Here is a 23,345-nt window from a genome sequence, read left to right on the forward strand (position 1 = left end):
TCCTCTAACAAACTAGAAACTAAAATAATGCAACAAAGAGGAAGTGTACGGTCAACCGCCGAGTTGTATCGAATCTTGACCAATGTTTGCCTGAGTTCGGTGGGTTAAGCTTGTGAGTTGTGATCCGAGTTGCGTGCAAGGGTTTTGGGCAAGATGAAATCACCCTAAACTCGAATCGAATTGAATTTGAGTAGAGAAGATCTATTTTTCGGATCAGATCGGATCGATAAAAAATCCGACAAATAAGTAAGTCCCACATCGGGAGGCTTGGGTTTGTTGAGAAAGACCTCTAATGAATGCATAAAAGCCCAATATCATCATGGGCTAGCTACCATAGCATGTGAGTATATGGCTCATCTTGAAGATTACATTTTTTCCTCCAAATTTTTATGTGACGTATAAGAGTTAATTGTTTCGTATGTCTTCAAACTGTGACCTTAGTTTTAAATTGGTTCCTAAACGTTTGAATATTCTGATTTTATCTCCAAACCATGACTCATATTTTAATTTAGTCCTTAAACTTTTGAACATTTCAATTTCATCTCAAAACTATGACCCTTTTTCTAATTTGGTCCCAAACTTTTGAATATTACAATTTCATCTTCAAATTCATCCAAATATGTAATTAGTTTCAACCGTAGTTTAACATAATTTTTATTAAATATAAAATAATAGAAATTGGCCTAACAATTTTATTAACAAGGGAGGTGATTATTATATACATATAGTTTAAGATGAAATTGGAATGTTCAAAAAGTTTGGGATACCAAATTAGAATGAAGTACATAGTTTGGGGATGAAATTGAAATGTTTAAGAGTTTGAGGACTAATGTAGAATTATAGTCATAGTTTATGGAGAAATTGGAACATTTAAAAGTTATAGATCAATTTAAAATGAGGGTCATACTTTGAGGATATATTATGCAATTAACTACAAGACAATATTTGTTTAAAAATAACTCTCAACCAACAATAAAAATTTACACTCCTGTCATTATTGGTGCTCGAATTTAAGAACTCGTGGAAAAACAACGATTTCTTCACTACCGAAGTCGATTGGTTGGTGCATATTAACATCCGAACCCATTTGTTCATCTGAAATTATGCTAGTGCACATAACTTATTCACCATTAATCCTTTCTTCACTCCATGATCGTCAAGGATGGTTCAAGCTTGACAACCCCGAAGTTGCAAGTTTATTGACCAAAGCCAAAGCATTGCTCGTAAAATACGAGGATCTCAAACCCTGACACCGCAGCATTTTAGCTTGCTTTCCCTTGGGATTCTCGAAACCCTCCATGCAGGTGTCACGTCACGTCCCCCATCTGTTCGTAAAAATGTCCGGCACTCAGGTTCCTAAGGACCCCGAGTGAGCCGTGCAGCAGGTCGATTGCATTTCGAAATCACTCTATGCAATCCGAGATTGGGATTCTGTATCTCCCTCTCATCTCTCTGTATTTCTTCACTTCGGTTAAGTACTGGGAACCTTCTTGGTCTCCCCTATGGCAACCGAAACCCCGGCTCGCGCCCATTTGCTCGTACTTGTCTTGGCGGCGCTGGAAAATGGTGCCAGTGTGCTGATACAAGGGCACGGGTACCTGGTCACGCTGCACGCGTCTTGCACGTAATTGCTTGCTGATCGACCACGTTTTAGGACGCTTAGAAGGAGAAGCAAAAGTGTAGGGTAAACATTGGCGTTTGCCATCAGCATCGAGTTGTATGAGCTTATATGAATGATTTCTCCGGATTTATAGAGGATGGTTCTTTATAGAGGATGCATCGAGTTGTATGAACTAAATAATTTAATTGTTTTGTGATTTAATTCTTCATTTACTTATTTATTTAATTTCTCTTACGCTTTTGGTTCATATGAACCAAATTTGAATCATATGCTACTCATCCTAAGAATATTTGTAATTTGGATAACTTTAATTGTAATTTTTGACAATAAATTTCTTCTTTCTTTGAATATAGCCTCTCAATTTTATATTTTATTCAGTTTAATCATTTTATTCAACTTTTTGCAAATTCATTGATAACAAATTTTACAATATGCAAACATTGTTGTTTGAACTTAAGACCTTTAGAGAAATTTACATTCTATGATCATTGAAATCGCTCAATAAAATGTTATATTAATTTTCAAATATAATATTATTAAAAGAGATGCTATCCTATTCAAAAAAGATATATTACAAACTTACACGTATAAAAAATTACAAAAATATACTATAATAAATCCTGATATTAGTTATACATAACGAAATTTAAAATAGAGTTAAACAAAAATAAATTATCTAAAAAATTTAGAAATAAGAAAAAATATTAAATTAATTTCACAAAATAATCGAATAAATATTAATTAAACTGAAATTATTACTATCATATAATCTAAAAACTATGTTTTAAACACACATAATATGTTTTTATTAATTTATGAATAATTTAAGAAGTGTAAAAAAATTAGGATAAATTATATGATTGGTCACATTCGTTTAAGTTTTGTACGTTTTCCTTACTGAATTAAAAAAACATAATATTTGACCACTTTCGGTTTTATTTAACTAAGATGTGATCATGTTCGTTTTTATTTAATTAAGATGTGATCACTTTTGTATCTGCTTTTAAATATTTAGTCACTAAAATTTTTATTGTCGGAGAAAAATTAAATAAAAGTCACAAGTAAAACGAAAATGATTACTCTTATAGTTTACTATTGAACCCAAAACCCAAAGGTCCAAAACCAAATTGGGCGAGCTTAATTGAACCAGTGGACTAACGAGCCAGTTATATTGGTCTAGACTAACTGGACAATACCCAGACCCAGAAAAATCAAAGTCAAAACGACGACGTTGCAATAAAGATAATACAACTTCCCGCACAATAGCATCAAAAAAAAAAAAAAAAATCTAGGATGAAAATACAAAAGGACCATGGTTTACCTACGGCATAACACGAAAAGCAAAGGGCAAATGTTGTCCGTTCCGTAAGTTTAAAAACTTATTAGTTGTCTGCTGTATGCTTTTGCGTTTTCATTAGGGTTTTACATTTCTTAACATTTCAACTGTCTCTACCCAGTACTAAATCATGAGGTAAGCTTAACGATCTTCCTTTTTGTATTTTTATTTTCATATTCCTAATCTGTGTCCCCCGCCGCCCCCTACTGATTTGATTGATATTGCTCTTTCTTTACCATTTGTGTTCTTCGTCTGTTTCGACATGAGTGTTCTTTTTATGAATGTTTTCGTTATTGGGAAGAATTGTTGTAGTGGGTTTTGATTAGGGTTGGTATCTGCGATTGTTTCGTTTTGGGTGAATTTTAGTGTGGGTTTTTCTTTTATTAATTGTGGTTAAGTTACTTTGTTTATTTTCTTTCTTTATAGTCGTCATCCCGAGGTGAAATGGGCTCAAAGAGCTGATAAGGTTTTCATTACGGTGCAATTATCCGATTCGAAGGATGCAAATGTCAATCTTGAGCCGGAGGGAGTGTTTAGTTTCTCTGGTACTGCTGGAACCGGCAATACCCATTATGAGTTGAAGTTGAATCTTTACGATAAGGTCATTGTGGAGGTAAGATATCGGTCTAGCCATTATCGAGAATTGACAAAGCGTTTGATCCATTTGTTTAGGTTTTTTTGAGAATACTGGATGCTGTCGATTACATTGATCAGTTTATGATAGTATTATGTTGATGAGCAGTTGCTTTTTAATTGAATCCCGAATATTTTATGGCTAGCATTTAATGTCCTATTTTTAGTACTACAATTAAGTGCATTAGCATTTTTTCTTTTGTGTTATACTGACTTTATGGATGTGCTTGTTAGAAGGGTGACACAAGTGAAAGAAAATGAATTTTTGGTGTGTTTTGAATGGGAAAAATAAGAGGAGTAAAATAGCAAAGTAAATTATTTTACATTCGTGTCAAACAATCGTTGACCTAAATAATTTTTCCCTTTTTCTACCAAGCATTCTAATGCAAAAAAAGAAAGAAAGTGTTTTATCTTTTCTAAATTCTATCAACTCTAACAAGCTAGGTCTAAGTTATATTTGAAACTGTTGCCTATTAATGTTCTCAATGCTTGGGATAAACATTCTTCCTTCATTATTTGACATCTTGTAAATTTTTTCATTTTTTTCTTGAAAAAAGGAAAGCAAGATAAATGTAGGTGTAAGGAGCATATTCTGCATCTTAGAGAAAGCTGAGAAAGTGTGGTGGAAAAAATTACTCCGCGGGGACGGCAAGGCACCCCATTATGTCAAGGTTGACTGGGACAAATGGGTGGATGAAGATGAAGACAAGGGTATGTTTCTTTATTCGGATTGAACTGATGCGGAGACCAATACAGTTCAAACTGACAATTTATTATTTCCTTCTACTTCTGATCAGGTGCTGGCGATCTTGACTTGGGAGGAATGGACTTCTCGGTATGAAACGGATAATGATATTTTACGTTGATCTATGGTTCCAGCATTAACTTATGAAGACTTCCTTCCTTACCTAATAATTGTGTTGTTCAGAACTTCGGCGGCATGGGCGGCATGGGTGACATGATGGGGGGAATGGGCGGCATGGGTGGAATGGATGAGTTTGAAGACAGTGATGATGAAGGTAAGAATTCTAAAACTGCTTCGACGGTGATATTTTGCCTGTGATTAACTTTTCTCTTGATGTGTCACGTTTAATATGTTGCTGGTTTCCTGCCAAACGTAGGGCAAGAAGCAACAAAGCCAGCTGACAAGGCCGAAGGAGATGCAAAGCTGGATGAGCATGGTGCAGGAACTTCGGAGAAAAAGGAAGCTGAAGCAAGCACATGAAATCAGTTTAACTGAAAATTGAAAAGCTGTTTAGCTATATTTTTCGTTTTTCGTATCTTGGACAGGAATGAAAGCCTGATGTGTTTTTAAGTGCGCGAGATTAAAAATTTGGTTAAACCGGGAAGATATATGTTTCTGTCCAACGGGTAGACAATTTTAGCTCCTTGACATGAATTTAGGATGCTGTAATTGTACCTTTAAATCATTTAGAAATGAGATAATCTGGAACTTATTTGTCCCCACAATAATTCTCCCTGGCTCAATCCCACGATCGAACTAACATCATGAAATTCAGCAAATTCATTCCAAATTCGCTGTCAAACAACGACAGGATTACTGACAATGTAATTTTATGTATCGAGGTTCAAGTGTTTTTTGTGTAAGGACTCACATTTCATGTCAGTTTATCTCTTGGGGCTTCCGACTTATTTTTATGAACTTTTGTGTTTTAGGCAAAGCTTGGGAGTTAAAAGTTTAATTTGAAACAATATTAATGAATGAGAATTTAATTGGTTATTTTTTTATTAAGATAAGTTGATATCAGAGTAATATATGTTCAAATTACACTTGATCAATATTATAGTCCTTGGTGTTCTAAGTACAAGATAATATCTATTCAAAGATAACCTTCAATCATTTGACATTGAATGCCTACACCCTTGACATTTTTTGTGCTCGAACCCGGGATTTCAGGGAAAAAAAATTCTTTTACCACCAAGGTCGTTTGGTTCATGCCCCTAATTGAAGATTAAATAAAGGATAAACTATATATTTAGTCACTTATGTATTCTTGTGATTTTATTTTGGTCGCTCAATTATTTTTTTAAAATTATATCTAGTGCTTACTTTTGGTTATATGTCGTTAAAAAATTAATAGTAATATTGATATGTCACTATAAAATAATATTATTTCATCATTGTAAAAATAAAAAAAATATCACATCACTACTTATGTTTATTTTCAGTGGAATGTGATCAAAATAGAACAAAAATATACTGTTATGTATTATTTAAAAAAAATAATTAGGTAACTAAAACAGAAGCGCCAGAATATTTGAGTGACTAAATATGTAATTTATTCTTAAATAAAACAGGGTAACGAGGTGGCACTAATGGATTGATCACAAGAAATTAGTTAAGCTGAACCTGACCGTTTACAATTGCCTGTGTTAAACCCTGAATTCGTAGGCATCGCCGCCTTGCTTCGCCTCTTTGCTCTTTTTCAATGTCTTAAAGCATAGAGCAACACAACGGCGATTGTAAAAAAAAAGGGAATGGAGATGGAGGTAGATGCTTCAGATATGGAAGTAGAACAACCGGTTCAGAATAGTCGGAGCTCAACCAAGACATTCGGTCTAAAAAATTCGATTCAAACCAATTTCGGCGACGACTACGTTTTCCAAATCGTCCCCAGGTACGCTTCCTCTCCTAAAATCAGTTCTGATCATCGAATAAATTGGAAATTTTGATTTTTTTTGTGGTGTTAAAGTTGATGGTGATGGGTTATTTTTGGTGGGTTTTTGAAAAAGGGATGATTGGACTTCCATGGCGGTATCATTGTCGACTAATGCAGTGAAACTTTACTCTCCGATGACTGGTCAATATCTTGGAGAGTGTAAAGGACATTCCTCGACTATTAATCATATCTATTTTTCTGGTGCTTCCAATCAAAATGTTTTGCACTCTTGCTCCTCTGATGGAACTATCAGAGCCTGGGATACCAGAACTTTTGAACAGGTGAATTCTTAGACCAGCTTTTTAGTGTACAAATTTTGAAAAAGGACCCTTCTTTTTTAATTTTTTTGGTGCAATTTGGTTGATGATTTTTGTTTTATTTGTAGGTTTCGTGTATAGCTGGCTCTTCTCAAGAGGTCTTTAGCTTCTCATTTGGAGGTTCAGATGATAATCTTTTGGCTGCAGGATGTCAATCCCAGGTCTGCACATTTTATGTTTAAAAGTTAATGTTTTTCCCATTTTAGATCAGCATCTGTTAGTTTTGGCCTAGTGTTAATGTAAGACGGGAGATGTTCTTGCAGCATTGTAGTCAATATGCTTATCCTATATGAAAAGTTGTCGGGCACAACTTTTTTTTGACAGTGTCCCAGTTCTCAGGACTTTCTTCTTGCTTGTTTATCTACAACACAGATACTTTTCTGGGATTGGAGGAACAAGAAGCAAGTCGCATGCTTGGAGGAATCTCACGTGGACGATGTTACTCAGGTTAGTTTTCCCCCTGTTCAGTTTGATCTCTGTTTAGTTTGAGGTCTATGAGTTTCTACTGTTTCTTCTACATAATTACATCCAATTTTTTTTGGCGATGCTTGGCATTAGGAAGCTTAATGTAGATTAACAAATTTATATATACTTCAGCCATAAGCTAGTAAGTGTTGAGATTTGGCGGTTGAATCATGTGGCTTATTGTTGTCATTGGTATTTCTCCTATTGTTGAAAGGTACACTTTGTCCCTGGCCGTCAAAACAAGCTAGCTTCTGCTTCCGCCGATGGATTGATATGCATATTTGATACCAACGGAGATATCAATGATGATGATCATCTAGAATCTGTAAGCGCAGACCGGTTTTTGTGTTAGTTTTTTCAGTAGATGCTCTACCGGCTAGATAATATTGTTTCCTAATCCTTTTAGAACTATGAAGGCCGGTTTCTTCTCAGGTCCTTGTTCCAATCATGAGAACTTTTAGCAGTTAGCTAGATGGTAGTTTGGTTAGTATATTATTACTTATCAGCACATGATTGAAACTTTTTGTTTTCAGCAAATAATTGGGGCCAGGTTTTATTGCATAGAGATGATTACCGTTGACTCCTCCTTATGAGTTAATCGTAGGATAGCCCTCTATAAATACTTCATATGCGATTTCCTTGTTTGTCTGTTCCTTTTCAAAGTATTGTCCCTTCAGTCTATACACTAAACAAGAAGATGAACTATTTTAGCTCTAAAAGAGTATCATTCTGATGCTCAATAGTCCAAAATTATCTGCTATGTTTGCTTGACGTAATGGTTTACCTAATGCATAGTTTATTCATATAAATTACTCCACTTGGGAATATGATTAATTTTTATGCCAACATTTCAGGTTATCAATGTTGGAACTTCAATTGCGAAAATAGGGTTTTTGGGGGACTCTTCTGAGAAGCTCTGGTGTTTGACAAACATCGAGACCTTAAGGTATCTTTATGCTTGAACCTCAAAATATGAGCCTTTGTTAAATGGAAGCTTCTCTTTTCTCCATCCTTCATTTAGTGGCGATGAATTAGGACCAATGCAGAAAAGGTTTAAGCTCCATGACTTTGCTATAAAATGCCGGGAGTAGATATATGTTTTTTTCCCCAGAACTAGTGTTTAGATGTTTATTTCACAACCCCTTGTAGTGTATGGAATTGGAACGAAGGAACCAATGAAGCAAACTTTGAGGATGCTCGTTCATTGGCATCAGAGAGTTGGACATTGGATCATGTAAGTCTGAAAATAATTGAATTCATTTACTGGCTTTGTTCTGTTTACGAGTCATTTTTGAAGTTCAAATTCGGAGCTTTTTCTAGGGTAAAGCAGCTATGAAACTTGATTGAACATGCACCAAGTTTTCAAGATCTTTTGCAGGTTGATTATTTTGTTGATTGTCACAGTTCTGGAGGAGAGAATTTATGGGTGATTGGGGGGACTAATGGTGGCTCTTTAGGTTATTTCCCGGTAAAGTATAAAGGAGAAGCAGTGATAGGACCCCCAGAAGCAGTTCTCGGGGGTGGTCATATGGGTGTTGTTAGGAGCATATTGCCTATGTCAAACATGCAAAGTGGACCTGCTCAAAATCGAGGCATTTTTGGATGGACGGGCGGCGAGGATGGTCGCTTGTGCTGTTGGATGGGCGATGATGATTCACCGGAGATCACTCGGTCTTGGATATCAGGTGGTTTGGTCAAGAAGTCACCACGAATTCGCAAAAACTGTAGGCACCAGCCGTACTAAGCATATCAATTCCTTTCCTTCTCATGCTGCGTGTCTAATAGCGTTCTTGTAACTTCACTTTTCCCACAAGTGTTCCGAGTTCAGCAAATGTTGTTAATTTTTATGTGCTGTAATGTGAGAAAGTACTTGAAAATGAAAGCATTCTACCATTAATATCAATATTTCATTATTTTGTTAAGAATTTCGAGTTTTGTAACTAATATTTTTAAAAAAACAAACTGGTTCCAACAAGTTGGCATGAGATTATATATAACTTGAATGCAGAAATCCAACAGCAAACCGTTGTGAATTCTGCAATTTTACATAATATTGGTTCTTTGAGCACCCATTCTGACAGAAAAAAAGAAGATAGAAACTGATTTCAGTTGATTGGATGCACAACCTGCTTCTAAAAATAGCAATGTTGCCCGACAAAGAACCATAAGGAAAGGCAGCAGGCCATTAGTCTGAATATGTCAAAATATATACCCAACCATGACACATTATTCAATGCCAAAATACACACTACCGGTGTAGTTGTTTGTTATAGCAATTTTATCTCTGCTTCCGCTGGTCTTTCCACCTGAGCCACCCCTGGCTCGTCCTCCTGCCCCTTGGCACCATCTTCAAAACCATACCGAGCTCCTTTTGGTTGCCTTCCAGGACCATCTTCTCTACCTCTACCTCTACCACGGCCAAAAACAGGAGGCTTCCTATCTGAGAAGGTCAGCAAAGTCAAATAGCCAAGTTAATTACTCCAGTTTTCATATGCAGAAACCTCTAGTAGTATCAACTATCAACCTCATGGTTAAAGTTCTGATAAGTTGATGCCCGAACAGAAACCAATACGTTGCAGACAGAATAATAAGCAGAAACCTCTAGTAGTATCAACTATCAACCTCAAGGACAATATATGAACAAAATTACATCACATTCAGCAGACAATTATCCAAGCACATTTAATCTGCAACATATGCTTCAGAGATTGCAGTACATATGCTTGCAACCAACTCATCAGAGAAACATATTACTTGTAGTAAAATATTTTTACTTAGAATTGAATACCACAATAATTGTCCCTCCCTTTTAATACTTAGGAAGAAAATCATACCTGCACGGCTCTTCATTTCTTCCTGAACTTTATCAATTACCTGATTCAACAGTAAAGCTATTAAGTTTAGCAAATTGGAGAAATACGGTAACTAAAATGGTTGGGAGAACGCACAAAACCATAATAAAAATCAGGCAACAATATTTTTGTGGAACTTAAAATTTGAGACGGTGTAACGCGAATGTCAATAAGTACAAATATCTAAAATTTGGTTTTCCTTAAGAGATGGCGGATGTTCTTATAAAACACTCTTTTTAACACCACATTTTTAAATCACTAAAACAAATTATTACACAGCTAGCTCTAGATTCCTAGACTAGGAACACCCTTTTTAACACCACAGTTTTAAATCACTAAAGATCCACTATATGCTTTCATGAAGATAACTATAAATCAAGCATTTATAAATTTAACAGATTGAATGAAATTTAAAAAATGTTATAATCTTAAGTTCTTAACGTAAGGAAACTAAACAACATATATAAGGAGTAAAAGCTACCTCATCAGGAACTCGAAGATACTTGATTGTATTTCCACGGATATTGCATTCAGGCATTCGCCAAAACCTGTCTCCATCCTACAACATGTTTTAAATCAAACCCCAACCAAAATTTCCCCATTCTTTAAGAGAAGAAAAACACCATTCTCACATTTATTCTTAAAAAGAAATAAAAAGAACATGTTTGAACGATTCTTGTACCTTTGAAGTGCAGATGACTTCACGAAGATGTATGTTCATCCAAGTGTCGCAATTGACCAAATGACCGTTATAAGTCTCCCCATTTTTCAGTTCCACCAGCTGTTAGAGAACACAAAGAAAAAACCGAATCACGAAGTATCTTAGAAGAATCAATAAATGAAGCAAGCATTTAGCAAGCAAGTCCAGAATGGGAATGCTAGGGAAAAGTGTGATCTTACCGTAGGATGACCCTGGACATTTTCAGTAAAGAAAGAGGAAGCTGGCCAAGGTTTAAGTAAAATGGATTAGACGAGAATATATATATATATATATATATATATATATATATATATATATATATATATACATTTCAAAAAAAACATAACAAAAATAAAAAGTAATCCAGAATCCCTAAGACAACATAGGAGAAGTTACCTGAAACTTTTTTCTTTTTCCTTTCCCGGTTCCCCCCCTCTCTCCAGGCGATTTCTAAGGAATCAAAACGAAGAGTTAATTAGAGCAACATACCATTTTTCTCCTCTTCGAATGCAGTAGAATCCTAAAGAAGAATCCTCGAAAAAAAACTGGGACAAAAATAAAGGAAAATAGGGAGAGAGAAAAAAAGTCAAGGACAATATCACAGACGACGACAACAACAACAACAACAAAACCCTATTCTCATATGCAATGGGGTAAGGGGAGGTAGGGTAGTAGGCTGTCCACCAACGCCAGGTTGAGAGCAGCTTCCGTGGAAGACTTCCGGCCAGTCAAAAAATTAATAACAAAGATAAAATATAATGCATGCTTAAATAAATAAATAAAATACGTAGTTGAACAATCTTCATATGCAGTCCATGCACGTCTGTAATGAGAAGTAATCCCTGTAAAATAAACCCCTGAATAAAAATATCACGGAGAGTAAGGTAATTAATTTTAAAAAAGCAGCAAGGAACTTCAGTCTTAATTACGATAGAACAATTACGGTTTCAAATCTAACCCTAGCTCAGATGAACAATTTATAATAATATTATACAATTCATAATTACAACTAACAATTAAAGCTTTGATTCGATCGGGTCAATAAAAATCCTAAATAAGAAAGAAGAGAAAGGAAATCGTAAATACCAACGAGGGAGAAGGAAGATCAGCTGAGCCTGAGAGGAGAGACGAACAACTTTTCAAGGCTTATATTTGAATTTCGATCTCACTACCTCAGTCACTGATTTAAATATAGAGTTTGCTTCGAGGGGATCGGGCGGGTTTTTGCCAGCCTTCACTATGTTCATAAATATTTATATAAAACATAAATAAAAATGTTTCATGAGTACTCATTATTATTAGGAAAATTGTATTAGTAATCATGAACTTTTAAAAAACTTTCATTTTCGTCATCAAAATAAAATACAACTTCCATTAAAATCACTACTATGAAAAAATTCTTTCATTAAATTATTCTTATTTTTATTCATCAATTTTTATCATTAACCATTCTTTTGGGGCCATTTATTACGATCATACATTCTTTGAGATCCCGGGTTCGAACACTTGGAATATCGTTACAAAAAGAAGCAAAAAGAACAAGTTTAACTGAAAAAAGATAATTTTATATACTGCGCTGTTGGTTCTTAGACGCTGGCTTAGGATTACATTACAAAAAGAAGCAAGAATCGAACCCAACCGATGCGACAGCCATTCCTAGTACGGCAGTATTGTACATTTCCAGCGCTTAGGTAGTTAACATCTGTTCACAAGAGGAATAAAGGTATCATACAGAATAAGTTTTAAGTGAAGACAAAAAAAAGGGGCCAGAACCACATGGATGGAATGCTGATCAAGGGCTTGTGCCACTTTCATCTGGTTCTTTCCTTAAGGTTGTCAGGTCTATCAAATGCCGCATCGTTGGTCGGCCATGCGGGCAATTCCATGGCGACTTCAAGTCTGCCAAATGCTCAAGTATCTGCGAAAATCACAACGTACTCGGGTAAGCAATCATTTAGTACCCGTATAATACGCAGGATTCGGATACATAGAAACTGCAGCCAAATTATCAGATCAAAGCATTGTTTACTTTGCATGGCTAGGAATTGGCCAAAGCGCTCATACTCCATCAAGTGGAGACAAATCCAACTAGTGTATTTAATGCCTATATATATAAATGCTCACAATGATAAAAGTTCCAGTACCACTGCAGGTTAAGGTTATTTACCTTTTGCATTTCATTTCGTCCAAGTGGATCTCCAACCATGACGGATGATCTGCAAGCACGTGACGCTAACATCCCACGGACTCTAGTTGGGCAAACAGAATCAGATGTGTCTGTTTTATAACTACCGATTATTGAGCATTCTCCTTGACTGTCTGAAAGCGTAGAGATCAAGTCTTTGACATCTGTTTACGGAGATAATATCTTCAAGACATCATTACATTTCATGAAACAAGTCTGTTAATAAAAATTAATCGTGAACATAGTCGCTAGACGGGGAGAATTTTAGGGTGTTTTTATAAAATGACAACCACTTTAATGCTTTATTAACAGATGCAGCAATTTTACAGGAGTCTAAAAATTGCCACACCCGGTCATATCTACTTACACATAAGTGTATGGCATACGTTGATCATGTTGTTCCCACCATCTTGACATCTGTATTTCTTCCTTAAATTGCCATGTTGACATTTACATCATATATCATACGTATACTAAGTAGTTGCAAGTCAGTTACTAAAACAATAAATCCTAAAATATTATGCAAGTGTGTTAACCAGTGTATACACAGTTAAGGGGTAAATTGGCTTTGATAAAGAACATCATTGAACACATGAGAATACTGAAAAGGACTACCGTCAACTCCAAAAGTAATGTTTTTACTGAAGGGAACAGCTCTGAGCTTAAAATGGTGCCCCGGTGGAGCATCCGGATCCTCTTCCAAAACAAACCCATTTTTCCTGAATATCTAAGATAAAGATATTCTTAAGGAAACGATACAAGATTTACTTCAAAGAGGTCATGAAAATTGAAGGTTCAAAGCATTCAAAAAGGAGAAAAATATATACTCAAATGAATGAAAACGAATCACATCCTACAGGAACTGAACCTGATTATGTCCATATGCATTGAAGCAACTACTTCTTCTGCAGGAGACAGCTCCAATTTTAGTGGCCTGGACATGGTAAGTCAAGTCAAGAATGCGATTCTCATTGGAAATTAAATGATCTCAATAATCAGAAAAATAGTAGGAAAATAAACAGAAACAAATCTTAGAATACTAATCCAAATAATATGACAGTAATTTTGTATTCCATGCACCTCAGTTCAATTGTTGCATCAGAGTAATTACAAGAAATATATCAAAGTCATCCAGTTCCTACCCCTTGAATGAAAAACTTGGAAGCTTCAGAAGAAGGGGCAGCTTGATTGGTGCTTCGCAAGCCACATGATGTATCCATTCAATTCAACAACTCTTAGAACTCTCCTAGATCACAGGCTACAACTACATGATATCTAGACATAAATAGAGTGATAATAACACTATCATATCTTTTCTGCAAATTGATCATATCCATAAGAATCTACTTTATTTATCAGAAAAAAGAAGATAAGAAACACTCCTAGCATCAGGATCCCATGCTTCGCTTCATGCACTTTTTTTAATTTTAATTTTGTGCAATTTTAGGATCTATTTACTAGTCATCAATCATCATCATCTAAAAGACTTCACATCTGACTTCAGAATTTCTAATTGAGAAAACATTTTTTTTAAATGGTAATTCAACAAATAATAAAACTCCTCACCAAAGCAAAGGCTGCTGGTTCAAGATGTTTGATTGAGCCAGATGCTCAAAATTGTATTTCTCATCTGCAGCATGCTGAAAATATACAGATCTTATGTTATTAGTTATATTAAAGAAAACGGCAAGTAATTCCACATGAAAGAGGCAAAACCAATAAGGAATTAAAAAGAAATAGCTCATGCGTTACCTGATCCACAATAAATAAATCTTCATCTAACTTCCCGATAATGAATCCAAGATTAAATTGCCCAATAACCTGTGAAACATGATAGTATTTCATGCATGTATAAATTCAACCAACACATTCACAGTTTCAGGCTTGCATTGTAACGTTAGAAAACTAACCTACTAGATACCAATGTTATTAACAGAGACATTTGGTCGAGTTCACGATAGTCATAACTGAAACCTAACCCAAATCCAAACCAATCCTAGCCAGAGACTATAAACTAAGTAGCAACCAAGTACTCTAATAGATTGAGCCCAATCAACTGGAAGAAACTTGTATGAGTTTAGTTTCTGAGAAATTCATGCATGTCCATAAAAAGCATTAGCAAGAAGAAAAAAGAAAAGAAAAGAACCTTCATTCGGTTAAAGTCTTCCTTTTTGAAAAGTTTCTCGAACTCTGCAGTAGCAGCATTTAAGGCTTGTACTTTTCGCTCCTCAATTTCTGGTTGAGAAAGTCCAAGTGACGCAGCAGTATAACACCTATTGACAATAATGAAATCAAATTACTGAACAAGAACCGGATAACAATTTTGCTACTCGGATTGAATCTTTTCATTGACCTTTTCTTCTTCATGCTGAGGAATCTGTTACTAGTGTGCAATATACTTGACATCCTCTGCTGCCTCTTTGCCAATAGGTCTTGAAATCTAAACTCCAAGATGGAACATACCTTTTTATCAGATGGAGGTAGGGGAGCATCAACAACTAAAGCAGAGGATAAAGATTCTGATGTTGGAACTGTCGGTCCTTTATCAGGTACATCCTCAGGATTCTTGTGGAATAAATCAATTAGTTCTTTTACCGCAGAAGGCACTGTGTTTTCATGATCCTGCAATTCCAGTAAAAGAATTAGCTGAAATAAAACGAGAGAACATTGACAACTGTTAGACATGGAAAGTTGATCTTCATGGTCCTGAAGGATTGTACCACCATAACCATGATATCTACCTAGGTTTCAGAGTAATGATAGATGCATTGCAAATAATTATGATACAGATCTTTTATAACTATAACCAGATACTCATGTTCATTTGAGGCATCTGATATATGTTTTGACTAGTATATGATGGGTAAAAAGAAGAATTAGGTAACATAGTTTAGAAAAAAAAGTTTTGAAACCGAAAAGCAATATGCAGTTTTTTTCCTAAATACTGGTTGGAGTTACTTTTGTTATCAATATGGAATTTATCCAGCTTAATTTTTTTAGTCTTGTTTCTTTACTGGTAAAGCAGGACTGAACGAGTTTCGAATAGATAACAGGACCATATACCTCTCCAGGTTTTCCACCACTAGGAGTACTAGGGTTTCCACTTTCACCCAAGATGCTATTTGCTTTGAGAAACTTTCTAGGCTCATTCTCATTCAACTTAGTGTAATCGTCAACTTGATCTCCTGAGCTCAAAGCACACATATCTGAATTGCTGTTCTTTGATTGATAACGAAGACTTTGATTTCTTAAGACAGGCCTTTCAGATAATACAGTACTAATGCTTTCATGTTTCTCTTACTTATGGTTATAAATTTTTTCAGTGATGATTGAACACAGCCTGAATGACTGTTACAATCTCTACTTATAAAAATTCCTTTCCCAGTTGCAGTTGTGGGAGACGAAGAATCCTTGTTAGCTATACTGTTCATATGAGTTGTCAAACCCCCATTATTAGACTGTGTAAAACCATCGATCTTATTAGTTCAGTGAACTTGTAAGATGAAGTCCTTTCTCAATGACTCCTCATGGTGTCTAAGGATCGGTCCTTCTGAAAAATCCTTGTTAATTGTACCATCCATATGACTTGTCAATTGGCCCGCATTAGCCTCTATAACAACATCAATCTTCTTTGTTCCCTGTACTCCTAAAGTCAACATGTTCTCATGATCACTAGAAACAAATCCTTCTGAAAACTGCAAACTTTGAGAGTAGATTTTAACAGTTGTAAAAGAGGGGTCCCCCTCCACAGAATGTTCCCTCGAGGAAACTTCCAAATTAACTCCAGCTGGAGGTAACTTTTCTAAAAGGCTATTAGATTCTTCTAGTGAAGAGAAAAACTCAGAGGATTCAGCTTCCTTAGTGTTCTCAACACCATTAACTATGTAACGGGAATTACTCGAGGAATATATCTCCTGCAAGCCCTCTCTCAAAGATTGCAAAATCATGCTTTCATCAGAAAATAACACTTTTCTTTTATCAGGAGTGACATTCACATCACATTCTCTAGTTGGAATGATAAAATTCATTATGGCTATGGGATACTGCTTAGAGTTTGCCCCTTTATATAATTCATTCACAAGCTTGGTCACCTTAGGCATATCCACAGGTCTACCATTTACAAAGAAGTATTGTTTGTCTCCCAGATTGCGGCCACAACCTTGTCCAGACTTAAATAAAACCTTCAATCTTGCAGCTGTCTGATATACCTATAGATACAGGCTTTAAGCAGCTAAATGTATTCACACCTAAAACTTGTATGACGTTATCTTTGAGGGAATCGCTTCCCTGTGTTTGAAGAAACACAGACTTCACATTTTTTCCGCTTGTGTTGCTGCAGACTAACCTGACTCTTTTCGCTGTGAGTGCATATGCCTGAATTGAAAGAACATTAGAATAATATCCTTTTAATCCAAAATATTCTAGATTAGTGAATGGATGATTAATAAATAACACCATGAAGACATACCACACCGCTATGATTGTGTAATGAGTATCACTAACTCTTAACAGAGAAAGGAGAAGAAGGCAAACGATAGTTGTCACAGTAAGAGACCCAAGAGATTACATTTTTTATGAACTAGTAAATTATACAGTACCATGATGTGTCTGTGCACTGTAAGCACGAAGGGATTTAGATAGCGGTCTGCGACCGCGATATAGCGGTAGTTGTGCCCTCCGCGACCGTTATTATATGACCGCGATACCCGCAATAGCACCCGCTATGTCCGCAATAGCGACAAACACTACGCGACCGAAAAAGCAACCGCTATTTGAATCCCTCATGAAACAACTAGTCACATGATTCAAGGTTAAGCAAACAATAACTGAACAACAACATGTTGAGCATTACATAGACCCCGTCATAGTTTATAGGCACTTTTAATATCTTCCTGAAAATGTAGCAAATCTTACAATAAAGAGGTTTTCATATTTATTTTCCTTCTAAATCGAGGACAAGGACTCGAAAACAGATTGCTTCAAACCTATTTCACAATCACCAAAGGCACAACAAATGAAGGCCAATCAAAAGTTGTTTTTATCTATACATAAAAATGTTCCTATATAACAAGTAATAAAGTATATAATTTTAAAGCTTTTGACACCCATGGATGCACTCACATTCAACAAGGAAATAAGTTTGGCATACTCCTTGCGTATGTTGCGATGAAATTCCTTGTTTCGCACTGGTAGGTTCGAGAACAACTTCTTTACAGTGACTGTAGTACCAATTTGCCGTGCAATTTTCTTCTCAGATATCAACACACCAGAATGGTCAAAAGTTAAATGCGTTGCTACTGGTTCATTTTTCGTTCTCGTTTCAATAGTCAGACTCCCCAAATAGCAAAGCGAACTCAATGCCTCCCCTCTAAACCCAAACGTAATCAGAGACTCAAGGTCTGGGAAATCCGCTAGCTTCGACGTATGATGTTTAAGTGCCACGACCTACGAAATAAAAACGAATGTCTAAAATTAGAAGAAGAAAAAACGGAGGAAACTAAATGGTGAAACTTTTGTGCTGCTAAATGGTGGATAATTTACCTTGAAATTAGTAGGAGAAATGCCACAGCCATTATCGATGACCTTAAACCATTCTGCTCCGTACTCTTTTAGAGCGATCTCGATGGTGGTGGCGCCAGCGTCGAGGCTGTTCTCAACGAGTTCCTTAACGGCTGAAGAGAGGTCTAATATGACTTGACCAGCGCAGATTCTGTGGACAACGCCTTTGTTTATGGGCTTAATTACCGGGGAATTGGACGGAGCCGGTCCTTCCATTGCAAGAGAGTAAATAATTCAACGAACCGAGCATCCACGGGCAACTTGAACGACAAAACCCTAGAGAATGAATTACGAGTACATATAATTCCCTATCTCGCTAGATTTTGCCGCCAAAACGAATAAGCAATTGGACGAGCTGCTTACTTGGTGGCGCCAGTGAAATATTAACTCCGTAATCCGTATACAAATATATTTTATGAGGAGGAATGTTGTAAATAATGAGGTTTAATTACAATTTTAAAAAAATTAAGAGTTTAATTGATTTTTTAAATAGGAAAATATTTAAAATTTAAAGAAGTGAAATTAAAAAATAGTAAATTTAAAAACATACAAAAATAAAATACGTTTAATTTATTTTTAAAAACTTTTAATGATATCTTTAAATAATTTTTTTTAATATTATAATATATATTAACTTTTTAAAATTAAATAAATTATTAATTTTAAAAAATAATTATACCCATAAATTTATTAAAAAATCTATTAAATCCTTTTAGGGTAAACTACGCGTTTATTTCCTAAACTAATAGTTTTACTCTGTTTTGGTATCCAAACTTTTAATCTTTTTAAAACACACCTAAAACCAGTTTAAAAATTAACACTAAATTTAAAAAAAAATTAAAAGTTTAGATACTAAAACGGACAAAAACTGATAGTTTATGTACTAAACAAATTACGTTTTTAACGATGGGTTCTAAAATGAAATAAAACTAAATTTATATATGATTTTGAAAAAAATTAAAAGTCTAGACGATCAAAACTAATAATTTAAATACTAAATACTTAATTTACCTATCTTTTTATAATATGATCATTCTCATGTAAATCGTTATAGTCAGAATCATAAATTATCACACTAACATCATTAGCCATTATATCAACAATGCAATAACTAATAAATGTTTTTACGGATCGAAAGATAACATCTATAATTTAAGAGTTGAATTAATAGTATTAAAATGAGAACGACATTGTTGATGTTGATCAGCTAAGAAAATAGAATTAGCCCTTAAATGTATGAATCAAGTGAATCAAGTGACATTTGTGATAAACGAATATATAATTATTTTTCGAGTGTGAGCATTTAATATCGAACTATTGAAAGTTTTCTATAAACATATAATATCTCATACTTACCCCCACCACATATTAATAAAAAAAACCTTAAATCAAAATAAAAGAAAAAAATGTAATTGAAAATTCTCCGAACTCACCTTTAATTTGTAATGAAGAAGATACCACTTTCAGACAACAATTGCTACATTGCATTGCTTTTGCACTTTTGCAGGCAGCAATTCGATGTTTTCTCATTATCCAAAATGATCACAACGACGACGACGAAAATAATGATGACAAATCCTTCGACAACGACGACGAATCCTTCTGCATTGCAAATTGCATACAAAATCAAAAGTGAAATTCGCAGCCAATTCATAAAAAGCTTAACAGCCGCTACTACGACTTCTTAAGGCAAATGGTCCACAAAAGATCACAATCCGATTGCACCATGACTGTTTCTCCTTTAACCACGTTCGATGTGCTTACTAAACCCCCAAATTCCATCTCCGTGTTATCTGCAAATCAGAGAATCAGACTCACAAAAACAGCAGCAATGTAACGAATACAAGCTCCATCGCTCATTGCCGGAAAGCTTCGAAAACGTAAGGATAACGAGGCATGATGAAAGGGATGGCATGAATAAAGCAAGAAATTATGTCCGAGTAAAATGTAAATGATATATGCTTTTACTCAGATCCCACTGAAGTCCTGTTGTTGTACTGTTTTTCAATGGCATCCCGATCGTATTTCGGATCTGCTTTTGTTTCTTTGTAAAATCATAATGGTCTATTGTGATGACAGGTCCAACTTCAATATGGGTATCCGTAACAAGCATAGCCCATAACAAATATTAAATGCGAAGCGAAGCCCGATTCGTGGGCAAAGATTGGTGAAGATGGAGAATCATGCTCAAGTCTTGAGGGTATTCGGCGAATCATCATCAGACAGTGAAGACTTCGATCCCCAACTGAACAACGAGCAAATCGCAGACCCAATTCCCTCATGGGAATAAATAAAGGGAATCAATGGATTATGGCTGTGCAGAGACTTCCTTTCTCCTCAACACCAGTCTTCTCTGGTTTCATCCGTATTAAACGGTTCTCTCTTTCTCAAAATAATTAGATATATCTGATGTTTGATTCCGTCGCTGATGGATTCGGTGGATTTTTTTTTTGTGTGCAGAAGGATGGTTCAACGAATATTCTCACAATCAGGTACGTGTACACTTTTCTATGTGCGAGAAAACCCTCAATTTGTGGTATGTTCATGTTTGTTCTGTAAACAACTCTTTGTTCGGTTTGTTTACGGGCCTAGACCGTGATTTAAGTGTCGGTTTGGTATTTTCGGGGGCAAGTGTTTGTCTAATCTAATCTCTCTGTTAATTCATGTCTTCAATCATGTTTTATTCAGGCCATGAGATTTGGGTATCTCCCAACATGGGCTATTGAGCTTTCTAGCTCTATACGTGAAACCATCCTCGTAGGGGATCATGTATCTGAACCCATAGACATGGTTACCTCTAATGGGGGCACCAAGCCCCCGTCTGTTACCTTCGAATTTATTGTGGAGAAAACCTCTGTTTGATCAACTTATCGTGAATGTATACCATCCAGGTGAGGTACGACATTAATATTATGGAGTTGTTCATGTTGGTTCAAAATCAATGGATATCATCTTCATGAAAAGTTACTATTTTTGTTTAGGGAATCTGTGCTCATGTTGATCTTATGCGATTTGATGATGGGATTGCCATTGTGTCATTAGAATCATCGTGTGTGATGCATTTCACCCGATGCTCTGAAAATGTTAAGCATGGTGAAAAGCATCCAATCCCTGTTCTATTGACTCCGGGTTCTCTGGTTCTAATGTCGGGTGAAGCTCGGTATCAATGGAAACACGAGATAAACCGCAAGCCTGGGTTTCAGATTTGGGAAGCGCAAGAACTGGTTCAGGAGAGGAGAATTTCCATAACCTTGAGGAAGCTCTGCCAGGTCGACTAGCTTTCCATGATGAACTGTTGCTATATATTTTATTTATTTGGTTTTAGTTCAGCTTGATAGTTGCGAGATCCTTTATGAAAACGGTCGATAATGGAGACAATATGTACATCAAAACGATGAACTTGTAAGAAGCAACAGAGAAATCAAAAGAATATGTTTGTTTATGATCAATCTAATGAACAAACGAAGAACCTGATCTTATTTGATTTACACGACACATGGAAGGGGAAGAAGAAAGAAAACACAACTATTTTTTGCCGGTTATATGCTTCAAAGGAAGACGAGCTTTAGATTTACAACGGACAAGAACGCAGCCCATGCCAGACAAGGCATGACCAAGTTACCGGCGATCGTATTCACTTTTCCGAAATCACTGTAACACCCAAACAGAGTCGCAACCATCGCCAAGCTCAAGACCAACCCGGACCAACCGGCTCCCATCCAAAACACGGTCGGCAGCCAAGCCAAGCTGAATCCCAAGTAAGCCGAATAAAGAGAAAAGGCATTCGGCCTGACGTGGAACCCGCCGTCGGCCCAAACGAACCAGGCCGAGAGACCCATCAGGAAGCTCTCGGCCAAGCAGGCTGTATGTAAAAGCCACAAAGGAGGGAACCAGAAGGGTTTGGGTTTAGCGCCATAACCACGACCCGAGCCGAACAGGTAGATATTCAATAAGGTGAGAAACAAAGGGAGCGAAACCGATATGACTAACGATCGAAGGCCACGTTTGGCCATTTCCATCCTCTTTTCTCGCCTGTTTCTGCTCTTCTCATCGGTGGTAGCGGCGGCGGCGGTAACCCCAGAATCATCCCTGGAACGTTGTCTAAGATTCTGGGAATCCATGGGTGAAAGCAACGGAGATTAATTGGAGCCTATAGTTATACGATGGAAGATGGATTTCCCAGGAGGGGTTTATGTAGAGGAGAGCAACATTTTGGGAAGGCGAACAATGAGTGACGGGTGGCGGAGGAAGTGATTGAAGGGTGGACACTGGACAGCGACGGTCACACACGTGGATGCGAAACGTGGCCATATGGTTTTATTTTGTCGACATAAAGCTGGGTGTTCCTGGTGCTTCTGGGGATAGACAGGTTTAATCAGTATGTAAGAGGATAACAATTGACTAAAATAGAAAACGACCGGATAAGTCCTTCTGCACTTAGTACTTTTGGTTTTATACGTCTTTTTAAGCCGTTCAAGCTTCGTTTTCAGGGGTTTTGACAATATTTTATTATCGGATTGTCTCTACATACTAATATACGATTAATATATGATGTTATCGGATATATTAAAAGATATTTAATAAATTTAATTTAGCTCTACTTATTATATTGACAGACTAATAATTTTTAGGTAGAAAATATAAAAAACTATTAAAAATTTTGATAATCGGTAAATTTTGGTTATCGATAAGTATCGATATATATAAGTGTTCATATTTATTTCAATGTAGAAAACATTAATTTAAAGTTATTTTTTGAGTGAATTTTAAAATATTAATTTAATAATTATACGCGTCTAATGATTTATTTTTATGTTACGGTATATATTATTATTCAATTAAAAATAATAATCATAGATATTACATATTTATTATTATCTTTGGTTAAAATTGTTAAATTTAAATTCTAAATAATATTTTTTTAAATATATAAACAATCAAATAATTTTTTGTGTAAATTAATTTATTAAATTAATATTGTAGGTGGAAAACATGA

The 23,345-nt window shown here is 35.7% G+C and overlaps 5 protein-coding genes and 2 pseudogenes across 6 annotated transcripts; 3 read left to right on the plus strand and 4 right to left on the minus strand.

The window, feature by feature from the left end:
• Positions 1-1,156: 1,156 nt before the first annotated feature.
• LOC120152074 lies at positions 1,157-1,711 on the minus strand (annotated as a pseudogene).
• A 1,262-nt stretch (positions 1,712-2,973) lies between these two features.
• Positions 2,974-4,939, plus strand: LOC120152056 (uncharacterized protein OsI_027940-like). 2 transcript variants are annotated; one of them, XM_039164352.1, is made up of 7 exons: positions 2,974-3,092; positions 3,384-3,570; positions 4,148-4,301; positions 4,388-4,425; positions 4,519-4,609; positions 4,712-4,730; positions 4,761-4,939. In XM_039164352.1, exons 1-7 carry the CDS (start codon positions 3,088-3,090, stop codon positions 4,813-4,815), a joined length of 549 nt encoding a protein of 182 aa, XP_039020283.1. In that variant the 5' UTR covers positions 2,974-3,087; the 3' UTR covers positions 4,816-4,939. The 2 variants fall into 2 exon arrangements, with proteins under 2 accessions (XP_039020283.1, XP_039020282.1); XM_039164351.1 differs by having other exon boundaries at positions 4,712-4,939.
• Positions 4,940-6,019: 1,080 nt separating this feature from the next.
• LOC120152053 (WD repeat-containing protein GTS1-like) lies at positions 6,020-8,972 on the plus strand. The gene is made up of 8 exons (XM_039164350.1): positions 6,020-6,229; positions 6,345-6,552; positions 6,657-6,749; positions 6,961-7,035; positions 7,268-7,378; positions 7,908-7,999; positions 8,203-8,287; positions 8,432-8,972. Exons 1-8 carry the CDS (start codon positions 6,090-6,092, stop codon positions 8,795-8,797), a joined length of 1,170 nt encoding a protein of 389 aa, XP_039020281.1. The 5' UTR covers positions 6,020-6,089; the 3' UTR covers positions 8,798-8,972.
• Positions 8,973-9,305: 333 nt separating this feature from the next.
• Positions 9,306-11,080, minus strand: LOC120152058 (probable U6 snRNA-associated Sm-like protein LSm4; the record flags this gene model as incomplete). The annotated part of the gene is made up of 6 exons (XM_039164355.1): positions 9,306-9,493; positions 9,888-9,927; positions 10,387-10,464; positions 10,588-10,686; positions 10,806-10,846; positions 11,002-11,080. Coding segments are annotated over 6 exons (510 nt in total), but the record flags the coding sequence as incomplete, so codon positions are not given.
• A 1,250-nt stretch (positions 11,081-12,330) lies between these two features.
• LOC120152059 (DNA mismatch repair protein PMS1-like) lies at positions 12,331-18,677 on the minus strand. Its single transcript, XM_039164356.1, is given in 13 exon segments — positions 12,331-12,523; positions 12,773-12,954; positions 13,406-13,509; positions 13,659-13,724; positions 14,357-14,430; positions 14,543-14,611; positions 14,937-15,063; positions 15,144-15,436; positions 15,854-16,086; positions 16,089-16,963; positions 16,965-17,164; positions 17,912-18,235; positions 18,332-18,677. Coding segments are annotated over 13 exon segments (2,907 nt in total). The 5' UTR covers positions 18,566-18,677; the 3' UTR covers positions 12,331-12,397.
• A 1,804-nt stretch (positions 18,678-20,481) lies between these two features.
• Positions 20,482-21,732, plus strand: LOC120152055 (annotated as a pseudogene).
• Positions 21,733-21,803: 71 nt separating this feature from the next.
• Positions 21,804-22,520, minus strand: LOC120152057 (translocator protein homolog). Its single transcript, XM_039164353.1, has one exon. It carries the CDS (start codon positions 22,468-22,470, stop codon positions 21,898-21,900), a length of 573 nt encoding a protein of 190 aa, XP_039020284.1. The 5' UTR covers positions 22,471-22,520; the 3' UTR covers positions 21,804-21,897.
• Between the last annotated feature and the right edge of the window lie 825 nt (positions 22,521-23,345).

Source organism: Hibiscus syriacus, unplaced genomic scaffold (assembly GCF_006381635.1).
Source record: "Hibiscus syriacus cultivar Baekdansim isolate YM2019G1 unplaced genomic scaffold, ASM638163v2 tig00111084_pilon, whole genome shotgun sequence".
NCBI lineage: Eukaryota > Viridiplantae > Streptophyta > Magnoliopsida > Malvales > Malvaceae > Hibiscus > Hibiscus syriacus.

Coding starts and splice junctions, on each gene's coding strand:
- LOC120152056 (XM_039164351.1), top strand. Junction 3,571..4,147: donor ACGATAAGGTCATTGTGGAG/GTAAGATATCGG, acceptor TCTTGAAAAAAG/GAAAGCAAGATAAATGTAGG. Junction 4,302..4,387: donor GGATGAAGATGAAGACAAGG/GTATGTTTCTTT, acceptor ACTTCTGATCAG/GTGCTGGCGATCTTGACTTG.
- LOC120152057 (XM_039164353.1), bottom strand. CDS start 22,470: ATGGATTCCCAGAATCTTAGACAACGTTCCAGGGATGATTCTGGGGTT.
- LOC120152053 (XM_039164350.1), top strand. CDS start 6,090: ATGGAGATGGAGGTAGATGCTTCAGATATGGAAGTAGAACAACCGGTT. Junction 6,553..6,656: donor ATACCAGAACTTTTGAACAG/GTGAATTCTTAG, acceptor TTTTATTTGTAG/GTTTCGTGTATAGCTGGCTC. Junction 8,288..8,431: donor AGAGTTGGACATTGGATCAT/GTAAGTCTGAAA, acceptor GATCTTTTGCAG/GTTGATTATTTTGTTGATTG.